Here is a 14380-nt window from a genome sequence, read left to right as displayed (position 1 = left end):
TAAATAATTTCTTAACATTTTTATAATCGAAGATATATAGAATGACTCCAACAAAAACTCACTTTCACTTAAATAATATATTACAAAATAAAATAAATTACATACTGTTACCTTCTTAATCTAAATCATTTTTAATAAATAAGTTCCACGCTTAGCATACTTAAAAAAAATGAGATATTAGAAAATATTAAAGGGGTGTTTGAGAGTATGGTAGTGATTGCCTTTTAAAATATTTTTTATTCAGAAATGCATCGAAATGATATTTTTTTTATTTTTAAAAAATTATTTTTAACATCAGTGCATCAAAACAATTAAAAAAACATAATAGAATAATTTTAAGTGAAATTGTTTTTTATATTCTTAAAAATACAATTTAGAACGTAATTTCAAACAGCACTAAACGCACAAAAGCTCATCAAAACGTGTTGCGATCACTCGGGTTGATTGAATGTTGACAAAATCAATCAAAGAGAGAACATGCTACTCCATTCAGATGAGCCTGTTTGAAAGAGTGATTGCGGTTATTTTTCAAAATGCTTTTCACTTATAAATGTATCAAAATAATTTTTTTTTTTTAAAAAAAATTATTTTTGATATCAACGTATAAAAATAATTTAAAAATACTAAAAATGTTAATTTGAAACAAATAAAAAAATAAAAAATATTTAAATTTTTTTAAAAATATTTTTTAAATGTAAAAACAATCAGGACATAAAACTACAACCAATTCTAGACGCCCACACGCCGTTACCAAATTCATTGGCATCTGAATTTTTCTGATCTCCATAGATGAAGGAAGACATATGGCACAGTACTGCATCACGTGATACTGCATGACAAGGAAGTTGTTTTATTTCCATCAAGCTAAATACGACAGAAAAGCCTCTCTTAGTTTCCATACAGGAACACTAATAATAATAATAATACGATTAATGAATCTTCTTGGATAGACCATCCATGAAATAAATAAATAAATAAAATATTAGGAAAATAACCAAAAAAGACGGTAGTAAAAAGAGCGTGGAAGCATTAAAAAATCTAGCATGAAACACGTTTTTCCTAAACTTAGGTTTGTGTGGTATATGTAGCTAGCTAGCTAGCTTCACAGCTGCATAATCAAAGTGATACGGGGTGCCAAGAAAATTGGAGCTCTTGAGGGGCACACGCAGAGAGGAAGAGAGTAGGAGAGAGGGTGTGAGAATGGTGAGAACTCCATGCTGTGATAAAACTGGACTAAAGAAGGGTGCTTGGACACCAGAAGAAGATAGGAAGCTAATGGCTTATGTTACTAGATATGGCTGTTGGAATTGGAGACAACTTCCCAAGTTTGCAGGTATGTGATTGTATTATTGATCATACTTGCTTTTTTTCCTCCCCATTTTCACAATCAAATTAATAGAACTCTAAATGTTCTGCATTTCCGATGCATTTAAGGGCCGTGCATGCTCTTGAGAAGGGAGAGCTCAAAGAAACTGAGAAAAAAACCCTATTTTTCTGGAATTCGGCATCTCTATACATTTATCCATGCATTTGGGTTCCATTCTTCGTTGGATTTCTTAAAGAACTGTAGAGTAGTTCATTGTTATTTGGCTAGCAAAGATTCTTAGCAGCCGCACCCAACTAGTTGATTCGACTTGCAGTACTGTCGAACTGACAATTGCTCCATTGATCACATTTGCTTTCATATCAGGTCTACAAAGGTGTGGTAAAAGTTGCAGATTGAGATGGCTGAATTACTTAAGGCCAAATATCAAGAGAGGGAATTACAGTAAAGAAGAAGAGGAAACCATCATCAGCTTACATGAAACACTGGGGAACAGGTACCTAATTCATAATTACTATCTTGTTCCTTAAAAGAAATAAATCATTTCATTGATTTTGACTAAGAAAAGATGAAAAGAAAAGGAAAGGAAAAGATACGTAACCTATCAAACTTTCTAATCAAATAATAGATTATGCATCATCTCATTCATTCAGTTCTTACTGGATTATTTTTTCTTAATACATGATGTGAGAGTTAACATGAATGTTACATGTAATTAATTAGCATAAGGAATGCAGTAAAAATCCCCTAAATTTTAGACTAATAATAATGTATTATTCTTAATTTTCTCCCCAAAAACGTTTAAATTAATGCCATGCTTCTTATAATATTAAAACCGACTATCGTTTTCTCTCCTTACGTACATAATTACATTATATATATTAGCATGACACTAGCTCCATTATATTTATTATCTTCAATGTTTTTTTTCCCCTTCACAGAGTGATGAAAACAGGCGATTATTTTGGGGGTGTTTTAGAATGTAGTTGCGACTACTTTTTAAAATATTTTTCTCTCGAAAATATATCAAAATAATATATATTTTTTATTTTTAAAAAATTATTTTTAATATTAGCGCATCAAAATGATCTTAAAACACTAAAAAATTATTAATTTGAAATAAATAAATAAATAAAATTTAAAAACGTTTTCAAAACGCAAAACAAACAAGATAAAATTATGCTCATTCTAGTCGTGGGATTTATTGGAAACTGTAATCTCCATTTTCTTTTGTTATTAAAATTAACATAATATGTTTTTCTTAAAATATATAGTGTAGGAGGATGGATGTTATAGAGTGCCGTTCATCTAATGTCCTAGTGAAAGCATAATTTTCACTATCTGATTAATTAGATGTCAAAAACTAGTATCATTTTTCTCCATTAATGTTACATGACATTACATTATGTAATTACATTACGTTGTATGTTCACATGTAGATGGTCTGCTATCGCTGCCCAGTTACCGGGGAGAACTGACAACGAGATAAAGAACCATTGGCACACAAATCTGAAGAAACGCTTGAGAAATAAATCAGTACTGGAAGCGAAGGAAATGTCCTCAGATGATGATCTGTCTCAAGATGACAAGAACCAAGAGAAAGACACAGAAGAAACAGACACAAGCACACAAAATCCTGCCACGAGTAATGAAATAATTGAAAGCCCCACGAGTACAATGTCCCCTCAAGCTTCATCTAGTGATATTTCAACCATTGATAACGTAGCAGCAACGGACGGGGACCTCATTTCTGATAATAATTTTGCTTTCTTGGAGGCATACGAGGCCCCTAGTGGAAATTTCTGGACCGAACCATTCTTGTCTGACGATTATTTCATGCCAAATGATTTTATGGCACCCTTGGTGGACCCTGACTCCCCCTTTTTTGATGGAGAATTTTCAAGCCCTTTTGCTTTCATCGATATGGAGGATTGTAACTTGTAATAAAATTTGCTAAACAATTTACAAATATTTTGATTCTCTCTAGTGGAAGTTATTCTGTACAGTGTGCCTCCCATTCTCCAGCCATGATGCTTGTGACGGTGTTTGATGGACAAAAGTGCATGAATGAAGGCGAGATAATAATGGTCACTTACTTGTTTTGGGCATAATTATAATTTTCTTTTTATGGCTAGCAAGCTAGCTGAATTATTGAGGGGCAACTCACTGTATATCTAGATGGGAAAGAAAATAAATTCCACATTCCCTGCTTGATAACTATGCTTGATTTGTTCATTGGGGTATATTCCATGTTTTCTCAATTCAATCCTTTTTTCAAGTGAATTTAAATTTGTTTTTATCTAGATAGGCATTAAATTAATTTTTTTAGTCCGGTAATTTCGATGTCTTGATATAATAAATTAAAATAAAAATTAAAAAATATATTCTTAAAAAAAAATATGCACACATTATCAAATACACTCGTCATGTGTTTGACTTTCTGGTGGTAAAATACGATTTTATTGTACGGGGACACAGTACTCCCAAGCCGCAAGTCCATTCTTTGGAAAATATATTAGGTGTAGTTGGGCTTTCGGTTGAAATATTAGTACAATAGTAGTTTGAACGACTGATCACTGGGTGGGGGTTTGGGATGATAGGGTTTTTTATATATATAATAATTAATTAATTAATTCATTCATTAATGAAACAGTCATTCAATAATATTTTCCTCATTCTTTTCTTTATTTATTAATTAATCAATTTTTTCTTTTACATTAGTAACGAAACAATGATCTTCAATTATTTATTGGTTTTGTAAGTTAGTCCCTTAATTCTTAGAAAGCATAAGTCACTCCCTTAATTAAAGTTGACTGTTTTTTTGTTTTTTGAAATTTAATTATTTTTCAAATACACTTTTAATTTTGTCTGCGATAGGTAAGTTTGGAAGATTTGATTACAAATGAAATATATTTTGAAAAAATAATCTTATTGTGATAAAAAAAATAAAACCAAATGTAATTAGAACCGGATTATAATAAAATATGAAAATATAGGGATTTAATATTATATTTCAAAAAATAAAGGGATTATCTAATTATTTTATTTAAAATATAGGATCAAATAGCAATAACTCTCTCTGTTTTTTTTCATGTGATCAAAGGATTTTTTTTCAATAAAATATGCCTCACAAATTTGAAATTTTAACTCTACATAGGTAAAAATTTATTTTGGAAGAATTACTTAAACCCTGTCGCCCATCTTTTTTAAAAGTTACATTTCACATCATATTATTTATATAATTCATAACACTTTATATATCAAGCCAAGTGCAAGCCAACACGGTAAAAAAAAATGTTATAAAAATATTATTATAATTACTTTAATATCCAGAGTATCTTTATAATTAATCCATCTTCATTTTCCTACCACCTCGAAACCCAGGAACCTGCTGCAATCTTCAAACCCAGATCAAAATCTAGGAAGCTGCAATCTCTAAAGGAGAATTATACTTATAATTGGTTTCAAAAAACAAAAACCAAAAAATTAAAAACAAAAAAAGTATAACTCAAAGTATGAAATAAAAAAAATGGCCTAAACAATCTAAAGGCCCAATGAAAACAATGGTCATGGGCCTGTTACAGAAAAGCCCAGCTTACCTAGAACGAACTTAAAAGATAAAATAAATAAATAAAAAGTTTCAAAACAACCCAAAGGTCCAGTAAAAACAATGGCCGTGAGCCTGTTACAAAAAAGTCTAGGTAATTAGACCTGAGACAGACCCCCCTTTCCTGTGCCTGTGCCAGGGCCTGGGCCTATATATATAGGGTGGAAGAATGCCCTCTTTTATATATATATATATATATATATATAAATTGTGACAAAATGCAGAAAACATTGTTTATCCTAGCTCTCGAACCCATGACCTCAACTCGGCAAAAAATTAATTTAGTGGCAATGTTGGTATCCAAACAATGTAAAACAGATATTAATTTATTCCACTATTGAATAAATAGTTTTCAGTTTTTTTAATTTTTAGTATAATATTCTTTGAAGTAGAAATAATTTTATATATTGGTTTTATCATAAGCTCACTAGAATCTTCTGATAAATACTGCTCAAGGTGATATTTCTTCTTCATATCATATACACATTCAAGCTTAATATCATTATAAATTAATAAAAGAACTAATAAGAAACAACTATCACACTTCAATAAACAAGTACAAAAATCTTATTCCAGGAACTAAAATTCCTCAAACAACCCAAGAACTTATGACACAAATAATCTAAATTATAAGTGTTATTTTTATGTTCTATAAGTTATAAATCCGATTCATTCAGATTTTTTTTTAAAATTTGGACAAGTTAAATATATCAGATTGGACTAAATTTTTTATAAATATTACAAATATCCATAGTGTGGTGTTATTGTTAATTTTTATAAGTTAAACTTAATTACATCTAAGATTTGAACTCAAAATTAGTCCAAAACTTGTTATAAATTGTATCAAACAATTTAGGTTTAATACATTAATTGAATCAATTGACTAAACTAAAATAATCAATTTAGTTATATAAAAACAATAAACAATATAGCGAATATTAATTAAATCTGGTTGATTGAGTTTTAAAATTTTTGACTCGCCACTTGACTCATGATATTTATATTTTAAATTTTTTAACTTATTATTATCCATAATATCTATATTAATTGATTTTAACCGGAATGATCAGATTAAATAATATAAATGAGCCATTATTTTGACCACCGTAATCTAAATCTAAAATGTGGATTTGAGTTGTTAACACCTTACGAAAAACAAAACAAAGAAAAAGGAAATGAAAAAGAAAGAAAAAAAAAACGGAGAGAGGAAGGCCGCGATTGGCTACAGCTTTTTGCTCAAGCCTCAAGGTTGAGGTGTCCTTTTACAATAAATATCTCATTATCAAAATTGGGCTCAAATATATAATTATTGATTTTTCTAAATGCGTTAAAAATATTATTTAACTTAATATTTCCTTTTTTTATTTAATTAATCAAAATATCACTAAACTTATCATGTGCATGATATTTAAAAATTATATGCCATTTATATTGTTCTATATCTTAAGAATGGTTAAATAATTGTTCGCTAAGTTTAATTAATTGTTTTTATGTAAACTTATATTCATCCTCTCCAAGAGATGCATAAACTACAGCCAAAAAAAAAAAAATTGAAAACCTTTTAGTAGTCCTTTTTCTAATTAATTCAGATAATTTTTATCTAAAATTTAATACAATTTAATCCTAAATACTAAGTGTAAATCAACTTAGATATTTTTTTTCTATGTGTACTTACAGTTCAATAAATAATGTATATAATATGAATATTTAAATTTTTTATCCAATAAATTATATTTTTTCCTTATGTAACATTTCTAATTATATAAATTATTTAAAGTATAAATTTTCTATGTCTCATAACATTCTAGTCAAAGTTATATAAAACACATATTTCCTTATGTAAATATTTCTAATTAGTTTGCAAAACCCTATTTGAGGTAAATGAAAGCACAAACAAGAAGACACGATAGAGTTTTGATCGAATTTGTAGTTTTATTTTTTAAAAAATATTAATAAGTTCTGACTCTCTAGAAGGTTTGCATTTCTTTAAATAGATCTGGAATTGACTTTAATAATGAAGAAAAATCATAATTTATAAACAAAAACAAAAAACTAATAAAAAAAATGAAAACAACATAAAATCAAGGAAAAATAATAAAAATAACTCAAATAGTATCTCCAATGCTTAATTTGATGGTATTTCAAAGCGAAGTTGGACATGCCTATCAATTACATTATAAAAATTACTTGAAAAAAATTGAGCTCAATCTAATAATCGGATAGAAAATCATGATCTTTTATTGCTAAGATGATAGTATGATACGATCAGTTCTCCTTTTAAACTTAATCATGTCCCACTAGTTTATAAATATATTTATTAAGCTATCCAAGTAATTCTTTTAAGGCAGATCTTTATATGACTACTCAAAACCTTTTTTTTTTCTAATTTGGCTACATCACTATTTGATCAATTTTCTGTTTATGGATATCAGAGTTCTTCCTATCTATACACGACTTTCTGATCTAGCTTTACTTGTTAAAAAACTAGAAAGCATGCATCTCATCTCAAAACAATTCAATAAGTTGAATAAAAATCAATAGCATAATTCTGAATAAAAAAAATAAATATTTGAATATGAAAAAATTACAATGATAATGTTACTTTTTACAACTTGCTAATAAGGATGATGTGTATTCCCATTGAATCAAAATTAGAAATTAGTTGCTCATTGTCTCTTAAAATTCCTGCAACAAACAAAAGAACCATATGTCCTGTTGGTCTTCCATGTTTTTATGTCTCAGTGAGTAGCTTTCATTATAAGATCAATGCTAAAAATAAAGAGGTTAAAGGCTGTAGAAAATAATCCTTCTGATCCCCTCAAATTCCTTCTCAAAATAAAACTCCCCACCATTAGTTTTCTTATTAGATTAGAAGATCAATCTCATCCTTCAGCTTACGTCCTGATTAGATAGCTTTCAGATTAGATAGCCGTTAGTTTCCTTATCTAACCTAGCATTCTTAATAAAAGTTGTAGCCCTGAATGTTTAAATGAATTTGGATCATTGATTCGTCTAATTTCAATATCTGAATTTCAAAGATATGTTTATTTGAATGTTTAGTGTCCAAATAAGAAATCATGTTGCAAGCAGGATTCCAACCTAATTTTTATAAGTTTATTTAGAGATCCAAATGAACTCGAATTTTTGCCTATATTACCATCTTAGAAAGCTTGATATGTATACTCTAACTTTGATTAAGCCCACATTTACATTTTGAAATTCCAACCTGGTGAAGAATCCGTCACAAGAAATAAGGTCTAAAACATAAAATACAAAAAATCTTATCTTTTAGCAATTAATTTTATAAAATCTCTTAGATCTGTCAAACTCATAAAAATAAGCTTAAAATACATTAAAAAACATAGTTTATAAGGAATAAAAACATATCTATATTTTGTATTTATCAATCAATTAAGTATAAATTACATCAATTGAATTGATAGATTACTTTAATTAGTATTTATTGAAAGAAATAGGATTTTATATTTAATTAATTTGGAATTTAGTTGAATTTAACGATTAGGTAGAAATTATATTTAGATATAAATAACATCATTTCAAGCATATACATGGAAGATTGAATATGATGTTCTCCCAAAACTTCATTTATGAATTACTCCACCTTTATTACATTTCCTTATTTATATGTCACAATTAAATTAACAAATTATGCAAATCATGGTTGTCCAAGCTGCCTGTTCGAAACTGGCTATGAGATGATCGATCGGCATCACAATCTTGTATAATTTGGCCTAATTATTACGTGTCCAGATTCTAAGAAAAATCTTGCAATTTCCATGAATTTAATATTACAAGATTGTTGTCTATCTAGTTTATAGAGTATTGCTAGCCAGTTAACCACCCTTTCATTGCAGATCACATACTAAAAAAAACCAAGAATATAGTTGATGCAAACCAAGATATTGTTAACTTGTTTTATAACCTATAGAAAAATTTTAATTGCAAACTTAATAGTTGATGCAAGAATTTAATAAAATAGATCAAGAATTATAAACGCCATTAAATATCAAAATAAGGTGTTAATGTTAACTAAAAACTAAGTTGGGAAGTTTAGAGATAAATATAGATTAAATATCGTGAGGAGTTCTTTAATTAATATTTTTATGGCAATAATCTTTGAAGATTCATAATTTAAATTCCATTTTAACAAGATAATTTTCTATTATAATTCCCTCTTTTCTTATTAATATATTAAAAATTTTGCTTTTCAAGTTATGTTGTTTATATAAAAAAAAACTAAGAACAATTAGAATATATATATATATATATATATATATATATATATATATATATAAAAGCTTGAACAATTTGAAATAAGTAAAAAAAGATATATCTTTAATAAAAACACATGAATGCGCTCCTTTATTTTAACATTTTTTCAACAGAATGGTCATTCAAAAAAGAAAACAGCTTATTAGAATCATAAAAAAAAAATTTAATAAAAAAACAATTATGTTTTGATAATTTTGATGTGAATGTATTAGAAAAGAAAATAATATAATGCTAGTGTGCTATCAATGAAACTTTATTTTGTAATTAATTATGTGATAATAATAAAAAAAAACTCTCAGAAAAGCCAACAAATAAAATTATGAAGAAAAATATATTTTTTTCCATCCAAACTCGATTCATGTAATTTTTTATTTTTTTATCTTATAAGAAGCATTGAATAAAAAGTAACATCAATTCAAAAAACAATATTTGCAATAACTATAACGACTTGAAATTCATTTTTAGAAAATATTCATAATCACAAACATAAAAAAAAACATTTGCATAGCACATTCACATGTAATAATTAAGGAAATGATTGAGAATATTATATAAAAAGGGTAAAATCTTATTTTTTATAAAAATATCAAACTAAATGATATATAATAAAATAATATCTTAAATGTAATTTTATTTATTTATTTAATTTTAAATAAATTTTAAGTAAAAAAAACAATAAGAGGCTGTCCAAAAAAGTGATGGCTGATATTATATATGAAAACAATACTATGATCTTATTTGAAAACATTTTCAAAACTAAATGATATTTAATAGAATAATATCCTAAATAGAATTCTAGTTATTTTTATTTTAATGAATTAAAAAAATTAAAAAAATAGGTTCATCTTAGACAACCCAACTCTTGTCTCAATACAGATAAAAATAGGCGTGTATAAGCATTCGAGACCAGACTTGCATCTCTTGCCCCTATTTATTTAATTTTTGAAATTAGGCGAATGACATCTCAAAAATATAGCAAACATCACATAATATGCTGCAATAGACTGTTAGAGAATAATATAAAATCAAGACTTTGCCTAATAACTTAAATTATTGGGTTGAAATGGTTCTTTGACATGGTATCAGAGTCTTGATGACCAAGCAGTCACGAGTTCGAATCTCACCATCCCTATTTCTTTGATAAAAATTAAGCACAAGGTTATGTAGGCTTGTGCAAGTTTCAAGCTTAAAAGGTTTTCACTTAAGATGATGTGTTAGAGAATAATATAAAATTAGAACCTTACCTAATAGCTTAAACTATTGGATTGAGATAGTTCTTTGACATAGATAAGATGTTATTTGCTAATTCACTTTTCACCCATCTTAGATGAATGAAAGGTCAAGGTTAGACATCTAGGATTTAAGAAACTCATTTTCAATTATTTTTTTCACTTTAAAAAACCTAAAAAATATCTTTTAAGACCTTAAAAAAACTCATTTACAGTGCTAGATTATCATTTAATCAACTAAAAAAAATTAAAAACTAATTTGAATCTAAAAAACTTCAAAATCATGATCGACATTTTCCTAAAAAATGAATCCAAAACAATACAATAAGCTTTTCTTGTCAAATAAAATCCCTGTACACTATGATTGACCTATTTCTATTTAAAACCGTTTTTTTATTAGTTAAACTGGGCTTTTTGAACTATAAGAAAAGTAATTAACACACCTTAAGGTAATTTGAGCAATTGTGGAACGTTCCTCGTGAAACAAGGTTGGGCCTTGGCAACAGAGTTGTAATAAGATATAATCCCCTTAATGTTAATTGTTTTTAAAATCTCCAAATCACTTTTTTTTTAAACACATTTTTTTTTCTAAGATTAAAAATTTTTATTAAAAATTAATGAAAGATATTTAGAAAAACGATTAAATTTTCTTGAAAAACCAACGCAAATACTAAGTTACAAATAAATATGAAAAATATAAGGATTTGATTTTAAGTTTCTTAACTCAAAGGGATTAACTTATTATTTCATCAAAAATACAGGGATGAGATAGTAGTTTAATTTATTTATTTTTTTAAGAAGACTAAAAGCATATTAGATTTTGTTTTCTAAGTGGCTTGACATGTCAAAATGGATCTCGAACGCAAATTTCTTTGAAATTGTGGTGAGGATAAAGGAGTTATTTTAAGAAGAGAGGGTGCCCTACCATACCCACTCTCCAAGTTGAGAAAAAAGAAAATCATGCACATAAACTAAAAAAATATTGACAAGGAGTTTCTGATTTTTTTTTTCCATTAAGATAATAGCACATTTTTCCACATAAATTTTGCGAGGACATGTTGCTGAACTGAATTGTATATAGGTATTTTTATACGATAGTGTTTTGAACGATAGTATGTGAAAATATAATAATAATTATTTTTTAAAGTATTTTTATTTAGAAATATATTAAAATAATATATTTTTTATTTTTTAAAAATTATTTTTGATATTAATACATGAAAACAATACAAAAAAATATATAAAAAATTAATTTTAAAAATTTAAAATTTAGTAAAACATGGTTTAAAATACAGTTCCAAACGTACTTATATAATCAAGGTTTTTTTCCCCTTCCTTTCCTTTTTGTTTTTTTGGCAATCAATTGACTAGACTAGAACTAAAGCAATGTTGGACAGTGTATGGTCATCTGACTTTGACCGAGAGAAAACGCCTTTTTGGAAGCCTCCATGTTCACTCTAAACATGGCTTTATTCAATTTTGAAAAGAGAAAACATCATTGCACTTTCTAATGGGCCCTAATTTCCTTAAAATATATAATAATGGATCCACTTTACATGGTTGAGGACAATTCTCCTCCTCTAGTTTGAATAGCTTTTGTGTTCAAATTCATGATGTTCAATTCTTTTAATTTCCTTTGGTTTGAATACATTTTTTGTGTCCAAATTTATGATGTAATGGAAGATACACACGCACACGCTTGCCTTATATATATATACACACACACACACAAACACACATGCTTGCCTTACTTAGTAACACTTTATAACCTTATCCCCCAACATAGGAATTATAGATACTAGAAAGGCTCTACTTATTAGCTACAGAAAGATGGTCAAATCAGCCTCCATTGATAAAAATGGACTCAGGAAAGGTTCATGGAGTATAGAAGAAGATGAAAAGTTGAGAGTTTATATTCAGAAATATGGCCACTGGAATTGGCGCCAACTTCCCAAGTTTGCTGGTAAATGAGATACAACTTTCTTTTTGCATCTTCGAAGCTGCAAATAAAATGGGTTTCGAAAAAGAAAAATTCACCAACGTTTTCTTATTTCTGATAATTTTTTTGCTTCCTGTGTCTTGGTATGATATGATCTTTTGCTTTTCTTTGTCATGAGGAGAAAATAGGAAGATAAATTTGGTTCAACTTATGGTTAATTTCCATGTTAATTTGGTAATATTTTGCAGGTTTATCACGGTGTGGCAAGAGTTGCAGATTACGATGGATGAACTATCTCCGGCCGGATGTAAAGCGAGGAAATTTCTCCGAAGAAGAGGATAATTTGATCATTCAAATGCATGAAGCACTTGGAAATAAGTATGGACTCAACATGAAAGCAACTTCATTCAATTTTTCTTCACAACATGCATGCATGCTACTTCTTCCATGTAAATGTTAAGAAAGCATTCTATTGACTGGAAAATTCAAAGCAAATATGATGAAAATGATTGACGAAGTGTGAGTTTTTCTTCTACAGATGGTCTATTATTTCTGGGAAATTACCTGGAAGAACAGACAACGAAATTAAAAATCACTGGCATACCAACTTGAGCAAGAGAGTGAAGCAAAACCAACCAGTGTCTTCTGAGGTGATGAATAAAGAGCAGTCAAGTAAATCTTCACAATCTGAAGTTATTCAGACTAAAAAGTCTGAAACTGACAGTGTTTCTGTCAATACTCCCTCTGAATCTGATCATCAACAAAAAAATGCAGTGAACTTTCCTTCATCTCAAGAAATATCTTGCAGTGAGTTCTCCTCCATGAGTAATGATTCTGTGTCAGGCATGAATAGCGTTGCCGAGGATAGTTTCTCTTCAATGGAGATATTTCAAGACTCAGGTTCAGATTTCTGGAACCTGCCATTTTTAGCAGACAACAATTACAACCAAGATGGTTATGAATCATTGTTCTTGACAGAAGAAGGATACATGTCTTTCTATGCTTCCAACTACGACGATGACGGTACATATTGGATCCAGCAAGTGCTGCAGGAACTGGAAGGCAGTAATTAATTAGTTCAGATTATAAAACTCTTTCTTTCAAGTCTAGAATCTAGAGTTGTTTGAACTTCATCAGGTTATCAGATTTGTAATAGAACAGTACTAGTCATCATATGGGAGTAGAATTTAATCTCTCTCTCTCTCTCTCTATATATATATATATATATATATGCATGTTGACAGTAAGTCATATGCTATATCAAATGTTAATTGGATATGTTAATATGCAGAAAATGGATGAGTAAAATGGTTGTTTTTAATCAGAAATATGTTCAATTGGGTATGCAGATCTATCTTGCATGAAAAAGAACTAAGCCGAGCCGTTGTTTTATAGAAAAAAACTAGCTCAGATAGGGTATCAGAGAATCATCCCTCCAAACTTAATCCATAATGTAAACCTAAAATTAATGTCTACACACTTTCTCTGAATGCCTTGGGAGAAACCAAGCATTGAACTTGGAATGCCTGTTCTAAAACAAGATAGCAAAATTCCAATATATTTTTATAAATTTAAACCTTTTTTTTAGTAAAAACTCGAGTCTACATCTTTCGAATACATGTTAGATTGTAAGTCATTATCATTTTAAACAAGATATTTAAACCTAGCTGATAGTCCTCAAAAACCGAGGAAGATTATTCTAGCATGGTAGGTATATATGTTAAAGAATAAAATTATTCTTAAAATATTAGATAATGTTTTAAAATATTTTATTGAGATGATTTTTTTATATAATATTAGAGTTTTATTAATTAAATAATTATAAGCTTGAATTTTATTATTTTTATTTTATTTTATTTAAAAAAATTAAACATAAAATAATGTGATAATACGAAAATTTTAAATTTAAAAAAATTTCACATGATATGATGTATTAAAAAATAATATAAAATTATTTTTGAAATCTCATCTAATAATTTAAGTTATTA

At 27.9% G+C, this 14380-nt stretch overlaps 2 protein-coding genes across 2 annotated transcripts; both read left to right on the top strand.

The window, feature by feature from the left end:
- Positions 1-1071: 1071 nt before the first annotated feature.
- Positions 1072-3327, top strand: LOC133669582 (transcription factor MYB4-like). The gene is made up of 3 exons (XM_062089780.1): positions 1072-1333; positions 1691-1820; positions 2764-3327. The coding sequence occupies exons 1-3, from the start codon at positions 1201-1203 to the stop codon at positions 3266-3268; spliced, it is 768 nt and encodes a 255-aa protein (XP_061945764.1). The 5' UTR covers positions 1072-1200; the 3' UTR covers positions 3269-3327.
- Positions 3328-12199: 8872 nt separating this feature from the next.
- Positions 12200-13587, top strand: LOC133669581 (transcription factor WER-like). The gene is made up of 3 exons (XM_062089778.1): positions 12200-12416; positions 12641-12770; positions 12931-13587. Exons 1-3 carry the CDS (start codon positions 12284-12286, stop codon positions 13463-13465), a joined length of 798 nt encoding a protein of 265 aa, XP_061945762.1. The 5' UTR covers positions 12200-12283; the 3' UTR covers positions 13466-13587.
- Positions 13588-14380: the final 793 nt, after the last annotated feature.

This window comes from Populus nigra, chromosome 12, assembly GCF_951802175.1.
Source record: "Populus nigra chromosome 12, ddPopNigr1.1, whole genome shotgun sequence".
Lineage (NCBI taxonomy): Eukaryota > Viridiplantae > Streptophyta > Magnoliopsida > Malpighiales > Salicaceae > Populus > Populus nigra.
This window is presented reverse-complemented; position numbering and strand designations above follow the sequence as displayed.

What these genes read in the sequence shown, in the direction of transcription:
- LOC133669582 (XM_062089780.1), top strand. Translation starts at nt 1,201, where the DNA reads ATGGTGAGAACTCCATGCTGTGATAAAACTGGACTAAAGAAGGGTGCT. An exon ending in ACAACTTCCCAAGTTTGCAG is followed by an intron (nt 1,334 to 1,690) that starts GTATGTGATTGT and finishes CTTTCATATCAG; the next exon opens with GTCTACAAAGGTGTGGTAAA. An exon ending in CATGAAACACTGGGGAACAG is followed by an intron (nt 1,821 to 2,763) that starts GTACCTAATTCA and finishes GTTCACATGTAG; the next exon opens with ATGGTCTGCTATCGCTGCCC.
- LOC133669581 (XM_062089778.1), top strand. Translation starts at nt 12,284, where the DNA reads ATGGTCAAATCAGCCTCCATTGATAAAAATGGACTCAGGAAAGGTTCA. An exon ending in CCAACTTCCCAAGTTTGCTG is followed by an intron (nt 12,417 to 12,640) that starts GTAAATGAGATA and finishes AATATTTTGCAG; the next exon opens with GTTTATCACGGTGTGGCAAG. An exon ending in CATGAAGCACTTGGAAATAA is followed by an intron (nt 12,771 to 12,930) that starts GTATGGACTCAA and finishes TTTCTTCTACAG; the next exon opens with ATGGTCTATTATTTCTGGGA.